We start from the raw sequence: 13,937 nt of genomic DNA, 5'->3' as shown, positions 1-13,937 counted from the left end.
ATTTCTGTGTGTTATTATGTTATAATTAAGTCAATGATTTGATAGAGCAGTCTGACTGAGCGACGGTAGGCAGCAACAGGCTCGTAAGCATTCATTCAAACTGCACCTTCGTGCATTTACCAGCAGCTCTTCGCAATTCTTCAAGCATTGCGCTGTTTATGACTTCAACCCCTGAGATTAGGCTGGCGTAACCGATGTGAAATGGCTAGCTAGTTAGCGGGGTGTGCGCTAATAGCGTTTCAAACGTCACTCGCTCTGAGACTCGGAGTAGTTGTTCCTCTTGTTCTGTATGGGTAACGCTGCTTCGAGGGTGGCTGTTGTCGATGTGTTCCTGGTTCGAGCCCAGGTAGGAGCGAGGAGAGGTACGGAAGCTATACTGTTACACTGGCAATACTAAAGTGCCTATAAGAACATCCAATAGTCAAAGGTATATGAAATACAAATTGTATAGAGAGAAGTAGTCCTATAATAACGACAACCTAAAACTTCTTACCCTGGGATTATTGAAGACTCATGTTAAAAGGAACCACCAGCTTTCATATGTTCTGAGAAAGAACTTAAACGTTAGCTTTTTACATGGCACATATTGCACTTTTACTTTCTTCTCCAACACTTTGTTTTTGCATTATTTAAACCAAATTGAACATGTTTCATTATTTATTTGAGGCTAAATTGATAGTATTTATGTATTATATTAAGTTAAAATAAGTGTTCATTCAGTATTGTTGTAATTTTCATTATTACACAAAAAAAAACAGCCGATTAATCGGTATCGGCTTTTTTTTGGTCCTCCAATTATCGGCATTGAAAAATCATCATTGGTCGACCTCTATTCAATAGTAGGCTATATAGCCTTTTGACTGTAAGACGATTGGCTTGCTATTTTTGCATGTTTCCATGAAGCTCTTAATGAGAAATCCCGTGTATTCATAGTAGGTTGTTTTCTGTTGGTCACGTCATTTGACCGTTTGGATAGTTTATACTGTTTGTTGACTGGTTAATGAGGGTCGGTTAGTCAGCAGCAAAATGTACCGAATTGTGATTCCCTACTTGTCATCATCAGACATGTATTCTTGTTTACTAACACCTCAAATGTTCAACACATTATTACATGTTTCAGTTCTAGTTGGTGTTGACATACCCCCCCTTTCCAAGAGACCATGCAGCTCTGCTCTGGTCCATCTCTCTGGAGTGCTGCTCAGTGTCAGGCTCAATGACATCACCAGTCAGTCACACAGCAGCACACTCCTGAGCTGATGTTAACCCCCTGACATAACACTAGTTTAGCCATGGCCTTTCATTCATCCCATCTAATGGTGCAGATAAGTCTACTGTACAACCTGCAGATTTGTCAACCTTATTACCTTCTTGGTTAACTAAGTTACAAAATGTAGAAGTTAACAAATGTGTCAAAGTGTGTTGTATTTTTTAATTCAATTTGCCCTTTTCTCATGTTCTCTTCCTACCTGCCATTCTGTCTGGCACCAGTTGATAGTGAAGTCCAACAAAAATGTTGATCTTCCTATAATAGCAGTTTGAGAGAGAGGCCTACTATGGGTTGACCTTATTGCTATTTATTGGCTTATTTTAGAGCCCCTCAAAGTGTTTCTGTTTCATCTGGTTTCTTCTACTTCCCAGGTTATTGAACGCTAAATGGCACCTAACTTTTCTCCTCTTTCCACCCCCCTTCTCTCAGCTCCAGAACTTGGGCATTAACCCAGCCAACATTGGGTTCAGCACCCTGACGATGGAGTCTGATAAGTTCATCTGTATCCGGGAGAAGGTGGGCGAGCAGGCACAGGTGGTGATCATCGACATGGCCGACCCCAACACACCCATCCGCAGACCAATCTCTGCAGACAGCGCCATCATGAACCCCGCCTCCAAAGTCATTGCACTTAAAGGTACGCCAATTGGAACTGACAGTCTGAATTTCGTTTAGCCTTTATTAAACCAGGATACAATCCCTTTGAGGTTAACCTCTGCAGGGAGTTATTTGTACGTACAAGAGTTATCATACGTAGGCTTACATTCCATCCGCTTAAGGTTGTGTTGATGTTTTTCTGGATGTAGTACAGCAGCATTTAACCCTTAATGGGCCTGCCTGTCTTCATGATTCAGTTTTTACACGTTTGTAATGTAGCCAGCAGATTTCTGTCAACATCCAACATCCATTCAGTGAAGTAAACATCTGTTTAAGTCCACATACAGCTATTTATATTTTGTTTTGTAAAGTCATTTTGATTGGCCAAGCTGGCCTCTTACCAGACATTCGGTTTACTGCCCTGTGACCCAACAGAAGTGTGATATTTACGGTCTTGTTCAGTAGCCATAATTGCTTTGTCTGTTTTTGTTTCTCTGTTTTGTTTGTTGTTTTTTTGTTTCTTTACTGCTTTCTTATCTGTATGCAGACGGTGAGTTACAATTTCACTACACCTGAGTTGTGGAAGTTTTAAATCCTGTTTTTAAATCAGTATATCAAGTCCACACTAGCTAGGGTCAATAGAAAACACCCACACCAGTCTCTTCTTTCATATTAGACGCATGCAAACCAAGCTGTTAGCACCATGTTATCATCCAGCTTGAGACTGATTCCCATTGTGCTCTATATTCCAAACCCTGTCTGCATATAGTTGAACATCAATTTGTCAAAATACACTATGACATTTTAATATGGAATCAGGACAAATCCATACCCATTTTTTTTTATACATGCTATATTTCGTACACGTATGTTTAAGCTATTGTCTAACTATTAGGCCTTCTAAACAGGATTTAGCTTTCACAACCATCTAGCTTGAATGTTGGCATTACATCAATATTTTTTCTTAGATGTACCAGAGATTTAGTATCTGTTTTGGGGGTGGAAATATTGTGGGTCAAATTGATTTTTAGCTACATTTCTGTTTACATAAATTTATGCTGTGTGCCATTCGGATTCCCTGCCCCAGTTCCTCTGTGTTCAAGAGTAATGTTGCCCAACCCCATGGGTGCCTACAGGTTTCACTATTGTTGTCATAAGAGCTGTGTAGTTTATCATTGCTCTAAGCTTAGGTTATTTAATCCTGAAACAAGACCACATAAGTTTGAGGTAAAGCCGTAAATAGACGTGAGCTAGATTAATCGGGATGTTATGTTTCATCTTTTATTAAAACGTTTAGAATTTCTTCATAGCTAGCCAACTATCATGGTAGATCCAAAGTTGTAGGCAGTGAACGTGCCCTGGGTGATGTTGAATCAGTGTTCATACTCTGATGGTTTCTCTGCTCATATAGTATTGATTAGATGATACACAGTGCATTCTGAAAGTATTCAGACCCTTTGACTTTTTCCACATTTTGTTACGTCATAGCCTTATTCTAAAATTGATTCAATAGTCCCCCACCCCCCCCCCCATCTAAAATATCTGGAAGGTTCTCCCATCTCTAGAGGAACTCTAGAGGAACTCTGGAGCTCTGTCAGAGTGACCATCGGGTTCTTGGTCACCTCCTTGACCAAAGGCCCTTCTCCCCCGATTTTATTTTATTTTTATTTTTTTAGTTTGGCTGGGCAGCCAGTTCTAGGAAGAGTCTTGGTGGTTCGAAACTTCTTCCATTTTAAGAATGATGGAGGCCACTGTGTTATTGGGGACCTTCAATGCTGCAAAAACATTTTGGTGCCCTTCCTCAGATCTGTGCCTTGACACAATCCTGTCTTGGAGCTTTACAGACAATTCCTTTGACCTCATGGCTTGATTTTTGCTCTGACATGCACTGTCAACTGTGGGACCTTATATAGATGGGTGTGTGCCTTTCCAAATCATGTCCAATCAATTGACTTTACCACAGATGGGCTCCAATGAAGTTGTAGAAACATCTCAAGGATGATCAATGGAAACAGGATGCACCTGAGCTCAATTTCGACTCCCATAGCAAAGGGGTCTGAATAATTTTGTAAATAAGATGTTTTTTTATTTTTTATGCATTTGCAAACAATTCTAAACCTGTTTTCTCTTTGTCGTTATGGGGTATTGTGTGTGTAGGTTGAGGAAAACATTTTAGAATAAGGCTGTAACTTAAAGTGTGGAACAAGTTAAGGGTTCTGAATACTTTCCAAATGCACTGTACGTGTCCAGTAAGACTATCAGATGGTAGTGGCTGTAGTAAGTGTAAATTTCAGGCCAGGAGTATAGAGATGTTGAATAGGGCCGTTTGAAGAGTTACTATGGGCCAGAGGGCTGAAAATCAGATTAACAACCAATTCATTGGTTGTTAAAGTAAAAGACTGCTGTTTTTATTAGACCTGTGGATTCAATAAGAGTCTTCCTCCTCTCTGTAGGTCCAACGTTGCCCCTCCTCCCAATGTAATTTACACAGGCCTAAAATGCTTGAACAAACATATGGTTTGAAATGAAATTCCTGGGATTTCCATACTGATAGACAGACACATCCCTGTGACAGTAGTGCTCTCTGTCCTCCTGTCCTATTATTTCTGAGATGGACCGTACCTAATAGCCAGTCCACTTGTAGGATGTTTATATCAGTGAGGGTGGGATTCTTGTCTGATCCTATATTGTTTGGAGGAGGACGCATTATTGATCTGTGGGCTACAATCCAATAGGCCTATGTACTGATTTCAAGAGTGGATTTAACCAAAACTAACCACGTAGTATGACTGTCATATGGAGCTCACTGTTGAGAGGTGAGAAAAGTGACTTGTAGCGCCAAAGATGGTAAAGCACATAGGCTATATATTGTGGCAATAAATAATACTCATTTGAAGCAAAAAGCAGTCGTGAGATTATACTGGATTAGCAGTCATGACTTTTGTCATTCCCAGTCATCTGTGTTGTAGCTACTGTTGGACAGAACTAGTGGGAAACGCAGGGCCGTGGTCACTAGCATAGTAGCATATGCATTCAGACAGGGCATCCCCTCCCTCTCAACCACTTTGCTAAGTCTGTCATGTGATGGTTTAGTCACCCTGGGGGATGGGAACATCAGAATACACACTGTGTGCAGATTCTCACCATGCACACTTTAAATTGCTTAATCTGTTCCAATCAAAATTCACTTTGTTGAATTTAAAATTTGGCTGCTTAGCTATAATTGGTGCACTGCGAACTAGTCTGATGCTGTGATTATGAATAACACAGCAAAAATGATTTTGCAGCTTTTGGAAGTTAATTTCTTTTTGTGATTTACAATTAGCTTTCGATATGGTAAATGACAGGGAATACATTAATGCTTCTTAATAAGGCTTTAGCTTACCTATTTAATGTTTATTCACCCAAAACTAATCAAACAAAACACAGGTGAGTAACCTTTTCTAACCTATCATCATTGATATATTAACACTATTAAATAACATGTAACAACACGCAGTCTTAATCACTATTGAGAACCCCTCTTCTCCATTAGTTTAAGTGGTTTTATTTGCCAGTCCCCAAACACACTGTGCAACATACTGTATGTTTCCTCTGCCTTTAATACTGTCCAGAAGTATTAATTAGTCCTGTCCTCTTCTTCTATTTAACCTTGATGCAGATATGTAAGATTTCAGTGGTTATCTGTAAACATTTTGCTTTTCTTTTCTTTGCTTAATCTCTATATGACTGGTGTTTTAGTAAGTCATGGTGACCTCCTTGCCTGATGCTCTCTGAGCCATGACTACCAACATTTCGAGCTTGACTCTCGTTACTCAAGTGGAATTTGGTATTTACTTTACCTTTCCCTCAGTCCTGTGTGTGTGTGTGTGTGGCTCTCTATAACTCTGACCTGTGTGTGTGTGTGTGTGTGGATTTAGCTCTCAGATTAGCCACAACGGGTTGTTCTCCCATGCGATGCCCCTCTCTCTCCTCCCTCTGCCCCTCTCAGCTGCCAAAACCCTTCAGATCTTTAACATTGAGATGAAGAGCAAGATGAAGGCCCACACCATGACTGATGACGTCACCTTCTGGAAGTGGATCTCCCTCAACACAGTGGCACTTGTGACCGACAATGCCGTCTACCATTGGAGCATGGAGGGGGACTCCCAGCCAATCAAAGTCTTTGACCGGCACTCCAGCCTGGCGGGCTGTCAAATCATCAACTACCGCACTGACGCCAAGCAGAAGTGGCTGCTGCTCATTGGCATCTCCGCACAGGTTACTGTCTTAAACACACACACACACTGATGCATATTCATGCGAGTGCACTCACACTATATTATGATTGTAAATATGGGGAAGAGGTCTGTTGGTGATAGAGGTGCTCTGATTTTGACACCACACTCCACAAAGCAAGCTATTTTGCAGGGATTTGTGGTCTTGCATGATGTCTACTTTGATGCTAATTAGCATTTTGGGATCTGAGAATATAATGATAAAAGTCATCTTGTCTGCGAGATTTACATGGTTATCAGAATGTAAACACAGCCTTTATTTCAAGTGTTTCTAAAATCCCCTATGGTGAATAATGATTGGAACCATTTCCCTATTTGACTGCTAGGTTTTATAGGTATTATGACACCTCCACTGTGGGGCTCTATGGCCAGGTGCTGCTAAGAAGGACCTAGAAAAACTGCAGCAGGCCCAGAACACAACGGCACAGTCCCCAAATCCAGAACAAATTCAAGTTGACGTTCAGTATTATATAGAGCCATTATTGCATTGAACTCCCTTCATCTCATGTTGTTGAAATGAACAACAAACCCAGGTTTAGAAAAACAGATAAAAGCAACATCACTGCACGACGCCTGTCCCCTTCTTGACCTCGATATTGTGTGTATGCACTGATATGTAGACACTGACATTTTAAGTATATGTAGGTCTGTCCTTGAGCTGTTGTCTATTAATGTTATGTCATGTTTTGTGTGGACCCCAGGAAGAGTAGCTGCTGCTTTCGCAACAACTAATGGGGATCCAAATCAAATACAAAGAAACAACTCTTCCGTGACAGTGAATATCCCTTATCACACACGCGGCGTGGCCTTAGTATGCACCATCAAACTCGATCGACTGACTGCCAAGCAGAACATTGCATACCCTGTTGCTCTGTAGTTAACTTGTTTGTGTTTTCTCTGCTGCAGCAAAACCGTGTGGTGGGGGCCATGCAGCTGTACTCTGTGGACAGGAAGGTGTCACAGCCCATCGAGGGCCACGCCGCAGGCTTTGCCCAGTTCAAGATGGAGGGCAACACAGAGGAGTCCACACTGTTCTGCTTTGCTGTGAGAGGACAGGCTGGGGGAAAGGTAGGACAGGGGAGGAGAAGAGGGAGAAAGGACTGGCAGGTTAAAGTCTATTGTGGTTGGTAGATATGATATTTTTTTCATTTGACAATACTTGGCGGACAAATCTGGTTTAAATAACGTAATAACCAGATTACCACTAAGTAGTTGAAACCTGGTTGTATTGACGTCATTGCAACCAGTTTTGCCCGTTGGCTAAGCACTTTGTAGATGACCGTAAATGACATTGTTCTCAATGATCCTCTCTAATGTAGTTGCACATCATTGAGGTGGGCACCCCAGCCACAGGGAACCAGCCTTTTCCAAAGAAAGCAGTGGACGTGTTCTTCCCTCCAGAGGCTCAGAATGACTTCCCAGTGGCCATGCAGGTAGATAATAGCTATGTACTGTACGTATCACTGTTATACCTATTTGACACTACTGAGCCATGCCAAGCTGTGCTGCAGTGGCCTGGTTACGGATTCATCATAATTGCATGCTGGAAAGGAGAATGTGAAAAGATATCAGATCCGGCACAGTACGGTTCGGCACAATATTGTGAAAAGGGCGTTAGTGTTAGCCAATGATGTCCTGTTAGGAACCTTGGACTGTACTTTTCACTGTTCGCCACTGTTAGACCAGGGCAGCCTGACATTGTGACTCTGACTGCACATAGTGAAGAGGGGCGGGCACATCACTGATGACCTGAAATGGTCCGTTCACACACAGTGTGATGAAGGTGCAACAAGCGCCACTTCAACCTCAGGAGGCTGAAGAAATTTGACTTGGCCCCTAAGACCCCTCTACAGATGCACTATTGAGAGTATCTTGTCAGGCTGTATCACTGCCTGGTACAGCAATTGCACCATTTGCAACCGCAGGGCTCTCCAGAGGGTGGTGGGGTCAGCCTAGTGCATCATTGGGGGCACACTTCATGCCCTCCAGGAAGGCCAAGAAGATGATCATGGACCTCAGCCACTGCATGTACACCCCACTACCATCTAGAAGGTGGTGACTGTACAGCTGCATCAAAGCTGGGACCTAGAGACTAAAAAACAGCTATCTCCAGGCCATGAGACTGTTAGTCACCACTAGCTGGCCTCCGCTCAGTACCCTGCCCTGAACTTAAGTCACTGTTACTAGCCGGCTACCACCCGGTAATCTGCCCTGTACCTTAGAGACTGCTGCCCTATGTACATAGTCATTGAACACGCATCATTTTAATAATGTTTACGTACTGTTTTAGCCACTTCATATGTACAGTGCCTTTGGGAAGGTTTTCAGACCCCTTGACTTTTTCCGCATTTTGTTATGTTACAGCCTTATTCTAATATTGATTAAATAAAAACAATTCCTCAGCAATCTACACACGATGCCCCATAATGACAAAGCAAAAACAACAGGTTTTTAGACTAGTGGTTATCACATTAACATTAGTATTAAGACACTTTACTCAGTAATTTATTGAAGCACCTTTGGCAGCGATTACAGCATCGAGTCTTCTTGGGTATGACGTGACAAGCTTGGCACACCTGTATTTGGGGAGTTTCTCCCATTCCTCTCTGCAGATCCTATCAAGCTCTGTCAGGTTGGATGGGGAGTATTGCACAGCTATTTTCAGGTCTCCAGAGATGTTCAATCAGGTTCAAGTCCGGACTCTGGCTGGGCCACTCAAGGACATTCAGAGACTTGTCCCGAAGCCACTCCTGTGTTTCAACTGTGGGACCTTTTTATATAGACAGCTGTGTGCCTTTCCAAATCATGTCCAGTCAATTGAATTTACCACAGGTGGACTCCAATCAAGTTGTAGAAACATCTCAAAGATCAATGGTAACAGGATGCACCTGAGCTCAATTTCGAGTCTCAAAGCAAAGGGTCTGAATACTGTGTAAATAAGGTACTTATGGTTTTTTCTTTAATACATTTGCAAAAATGTCAACCTGTTTTCACCTTGGTATTGTGTGTAGATTGAGTTTATTTAATCCATTTTAGAATATGGCTTTAATGTAATATAAAGTGGAACAAGGGAAGGGGTCTAAATACTTGGTGAATGCACTGCATATCCACTGAGTACAAAACGTATATCAATGACCTACACTGACCAGGTGAATCCAGTTGAACGCTATGATGCCTTATTGATAATCCACTTCAGTCAGTGTAGATGAAGGGGAGGAGACGGGTTAGAGAAGGATTTTTAAGCCTTGTGACATGGAATGTGTATGTGTGCCATTGAGAGGGTGAATGGGCAATGTAAAGATGTAAGTGCCTTTGAACGGGGTATGGTAGTAGGTGCCAGGCACTCCGGTTTGTGTCAAGAACACTGCTGGGTTTTTCACGCTCAACAGTTTCCTGTGTGTATTAAGAATGGTCCACCACCCAATGGACATCCAGCCAACTTGACAACTGTGGGAAGCATTGGCGTCAACATGGGCCAGCATCCCTGTGGAATGCTTTCAACACTGTAGAGTCACCTTGTGTATTGTTTTGTATTACTTGACTGTTGAGGCTAGAAACACTCATTTCCCTTCACCTGCGACAACGTCTAAAAATGTGTACGAAACCGATTTTGTTTTGAGGTGGCTGTAGATTAGGACAGGGATGTATTGGCACAGGAAGTGTAGCTTTTATTTATCCATTCTCTTTCATTCATCAATGAATGATAGAAACCTGTACTGCCCTTGAAGGATTTTCTTTCAACCTTAGAATACTTGGATTTTAAGTTTTTATACATTTGGTTTTTCTAAACATATTTTTCCACCTTTTCCTCTCAGATAAGCTCCAAGCAGGACGTGGTGTTCCTCATCACCAAATATGGCTACATCCACCTGTACGACCTGGAGACTGGCACCTGCATCTACATGAACAGGATCAGCGGAGAGACCATCTTTGTTACGGCCCCTCACGAAGCCACCGCCGGCATCATTGGGGTCAACAGGAAAGGACAGGTACAGATACCACCTCTCCCACACTCCTCTATTCCAAACCAACCTCCTTTATCCAGAAATATGGCCTGATTGAACGATTGATTGACTTCAAGATGTTTAATGGGTTTCGAGTTGAACAATGTAAACAGAACCTTCAGCTCATCCTCCACTTATGATTATATTATTTTCCACCACCTCTACAGTGTGTCATGTAATATATAGCCTAATACATTAAAACCCTAATGGTATTTCTATTGATGTGCTCCACTGTAACCCAGCCCAATGTGTTTCATCCTCATTACTGTACCACCGCTGGTCCAATACTGCTCTGCAGTCCATACATTATACTGCCTATAATGTAGTCTCTCTGGGGATTCCAGAAACATCCACCACCGTGAGCTGATTACTCAAGCGGTACCATGGATAATACCACCCACCACATCTAAGACCCAATAAGACAATCATCACCACATTCCACCCTCTTTCATATTTAATCATGTTTTCATGAGCAACACAGGGAGGTGGACGAGTGGCGTTGAGCGAACAGGATAAATAAACAATTCCCCCGGCCTGCCGTTGTCAGAGGGCTAAATCTAAGCCAGGAGCTGTGCGTTCATTATAAATGATCCAACACCCTCCACTGTGAAGACATTACAGCAGGATGATAGGATCCATCTAGCTGATGAATAATGTTCCAGCCAGGCCACAGACCCCATGCATTATTGAGTGGAGGAGGGAAGTTGATCTGAGAGACACACAAACTGAGCACACAGCACTAGACATTGGCTGGGGGTTTCCATAAAGCAGTGAGCACAGGCTGGCTGTAGTTTGTATAGATAATGTCATAGAGACACTGGCAGGGTGTGGCTTCTATACAGTACAGTGGTTGGGCTACAGCCTCCACTTGACTAGGGCTCAGGTGAATGAATGGCATTGGACATACACTGCTCAAAAAAATAAAGGGAACACTTAAACAACACAATGTAACTCCAAGTCAATCACACTTCTGTGAAATCAAACTGTCCACTTAGGAAGCAACACTGATTGACAATACATTTCACATGCTATTGTGCCAATGGAATAGACAACAGGTGGAAATTATAGGCAATTAGCAAGACACCCCCAATAAAGGAGTGGTTCTGCAGGTGGGGACCACAGACCACTTCTCAGTTCCTATGCTTCCTGGCTGATGTTTTGGTCACTTTTGAATGCTGGCGGTGCTTTCACTCTAGTGGTAGCATCAGACGGAGTCTACAACCCACACAAGTGGCTCAGGTAGTGCAGCTCATCCAGGATGGCACATCAATGCGAGCTGTGGCAAGAAGGTTTGCTGTGTCTGACAAGGTAGTGTCCAGAGCATGGAGGCGCTACCAGGAGACAGGCCAGTACATCAGGAGACGTGGAGGATGCCGTAGGAGGGCAACAACCCAGCAGCAGGACCGCTACCTCCGCCTTTGTGCAAGGAGGAGCAGGAGAAACACTGCCAGAGCCCTGCAAAATGACCTCCTGCAGGCCACAAATGTGTATGTGTCTGCTCAAATGGTCAGAAACAGACTCCATGAGGGTGGTATGAGGGCCCGACGTCCACAGGTGGGGGTTGTGCTTACAGCCCAACACCGTGCAGGACGTTTGGCATTTGCCAGAGAACACCAAGATTGGCAAATTCGCCACTGGCGCCCTGTGCTCTTCACAGATGAAAGAAGGTTCACACTGAGCACGTGACTGACGTGACAGAGTCTGGAGACGCCGTGGAGAACGTTCTGCTGCCTGCAACATCCTCCAGCATGACCGGTTTGGCGGTGGGTCAGTCATGGTGTGGGGTGGCATTTCTTTGGGGGGCCGCACAGCCCTCCATGTGCTCGCCAGAGGTAGCCTGACTGCCATTAGGTACCGAGATGAGATCCTCAGACCCCTTGTGAGACCATATGCTGGTGCGGTTGGCCCTGGGTTCCTCCTAATGCAAGACAATGCTAGACCTCATGTGTCAGCAGTTCCTGCAAGAGGAAGGCATTGATGCTATGGACTGGCCCGCCCGTTCCCCAGACCTGAATCCAATTGAGCACATCTGGGACATCATGTCTCGCTCCCTCAGGAGACTATCCGCCACCTCATCAGGAGCATGCCCAGGCATTGTAGGGAGGCCATACAGGCACGTGGAGGCCACACACACTACTGAGCCTCATTTTGACTTGTTTTAAGGACATTACATCAGAGTTGGATCAGCCTGTAGTGTGGTTTTCCACTTTAATTTTGAGTGTGACTCCAAATCCAGACCTCCATGGGTTGATAAATTGGATTTCCATTGATTATTTTGTGTGATTTTGTTGTCAGCACATTCAACTATGTAAAGAAAAAAGTATTTCATAAGATTATTTCTTTCATTCAGATCTAGGATGTCTTGTTTAAGTGTTCCCTTTATTTTTTTGAGCAGTATATTTAGGCCTAATCCTCTCTTCTTGTCAGTAGAATGTTTGATAAGTGAATTAATTTGCTTCCCTTTGGCTGCCGAAGATGTAGCCAAGCTAACTGGAGTTGGAATGCAACAGCATAGTAGTCTTGTGTAGTTTGATTGCTCATGAGTTGGAATATCTTAAGGACATAATGCCTTGGTAATAGGGATGCCTGCTGGCTAAGCAGGTCCCTACAGTTCTTTTTTTTTCTCCATCGAGTCCCACACAGGGAGCTGTGGGGCTCACCTCTCCTCTTCTGTGTGTGTGGCGTGCGCCGTCCATCCAAGATGTTGCTTCTGCAGCCTGGCTCTGGCTGACCTTGAGATGGAAGAATCCCTGCAAAAAGCTGCCCTTCAGAAGTTGGAGAGATAAAATAGAGGTGGAAAGAGAAAGGAGAAAAGTGAGAGCCAAAGAGGGGGAGAAAAAAAGCCACTGCCCCTCTCAGCAGCACATGATGTTGAGTGGGAGGCACCAATCCTCTTACTGCTGACTGGCTGGGAGGAGAGGCTCTCTGTCAGCCAATCACAGCCCCTAGAGTCACTCCGCATCACAGGACTCTGTGACGTCAGCTTTGTCGTCAGTCACAACTGTGTGTGTTTGATTCAAGGCCACTGTAACACCGACACTACGGCTCGTCTCATTGGCAGCTCAGTGTCTGATAGGTCTATTTTGTAGCTGTGGTTGTCCTAATGATATAAAAAGTGTTTTCTTGGTTGAGGGCCAAGATGTGGTGACTTCCACTCAGAACCAGTAGTGGATGATATCAGAGCTCTCTGTAGTCTAAGGGTTTGACTCACAGCTAATCCCCTCCTGCCCCTCTCTCTGGCCCTAGGTCGCTCTCTCTGCAGCCTCTCCCTTTTCCCCTACACACTCACACTCACTCACTCTGTGGTAGAGAGGGCACATCTACTCTAAGAGCTCCATTGTACCTCTCTTTTCTTTCCCTCCATCCCACCTACCCTTTATTGGCCCACCCATATTATTTGGGGATGTGGTCTCTGACCCCTCCTCTCTGAGTGAAGGGGAGAATGAGGTGCAGTCATGCCTGTTAACAGCTGTGGTAGTGGCCTGCTGGGCTTATCGCAGGGCCCCTCTCCCCTAGTCCCCCCTATAGAGCCTCTCCCACCAGAGGCATACCATACACTGACACACTAATGATGTATTTATTACCATACCAGCCCCAACCCACAGCCTGGCTCAATGCCCCCACAACAAATTATAGCGTTTAGCCTAATATGCCCTGATGGCCCTCTTCGTATTTCAGTTCTGTTTTATCTCCATGCTCATAGAAGTAAAACTGCGTGTGCTTCAATGTGCTTGCCGGAATATATATGTGACGCAGCGGAGTCTATGGTGCACTATGCAGTGTCCGTCATAG

At 43.8% G+C, this 13,937-nt stretch overlaps 1 protein-coding gene across 4 annotated transcripts in view; it reads left to right on the top strand.

The window, feature by feature from the left end:
* LOC106603518 (clathrin heavy chain 1) overlaps window positions 1–13,937 on the top strand; it is a 58,440-nt gene that overhangs the window by 22,985 nt on the left and 21,518 nt on the right. For all 4 annotated transcript variants that reach the window (XM_014197311.3, XM_082974605.1, XM_014197315.3 and 1 more), the window contains exons 2-6: window positions 1,697–1,904; window positions 5,856–6,124; window positions 7,048–7,209; window positions 7,461–7,574; window positions 9,957–10,130. In XM_014197311.3, the coding sequence (XP_014052786.3) occupies window positions 1,697–1,904; window positions 5,856–6,124; window positions 7,048–7,209; window positions 7,461–7,574; window positions 9,957–10,130 (927 nt within the window). The remainder of the gene's footprint in view (window positions 1–1,696; window positions 1,905–5,855; window positions 6,125–7,047; window positions 7,210–7,460; window positions 7,575–9,956; window positions 10,131–13,937) is intronic.

The sequence above is a fragment of the Salmo salar genome, chromosome 04, assembly GCF_965601325.2.
Source record: "Salmo salar chromosome 04, fSalSal1, whole genome shotgun sequence".
Lineage (NCBI taxonomy): Eukaryota > Metazoa > Chordata > Actinopteri > Salmoniformes > Salmonidae > Salmo > Salmo salar.
This window is presented reverse-complemented; position numbering and strand designations above follow the sequence as displayed.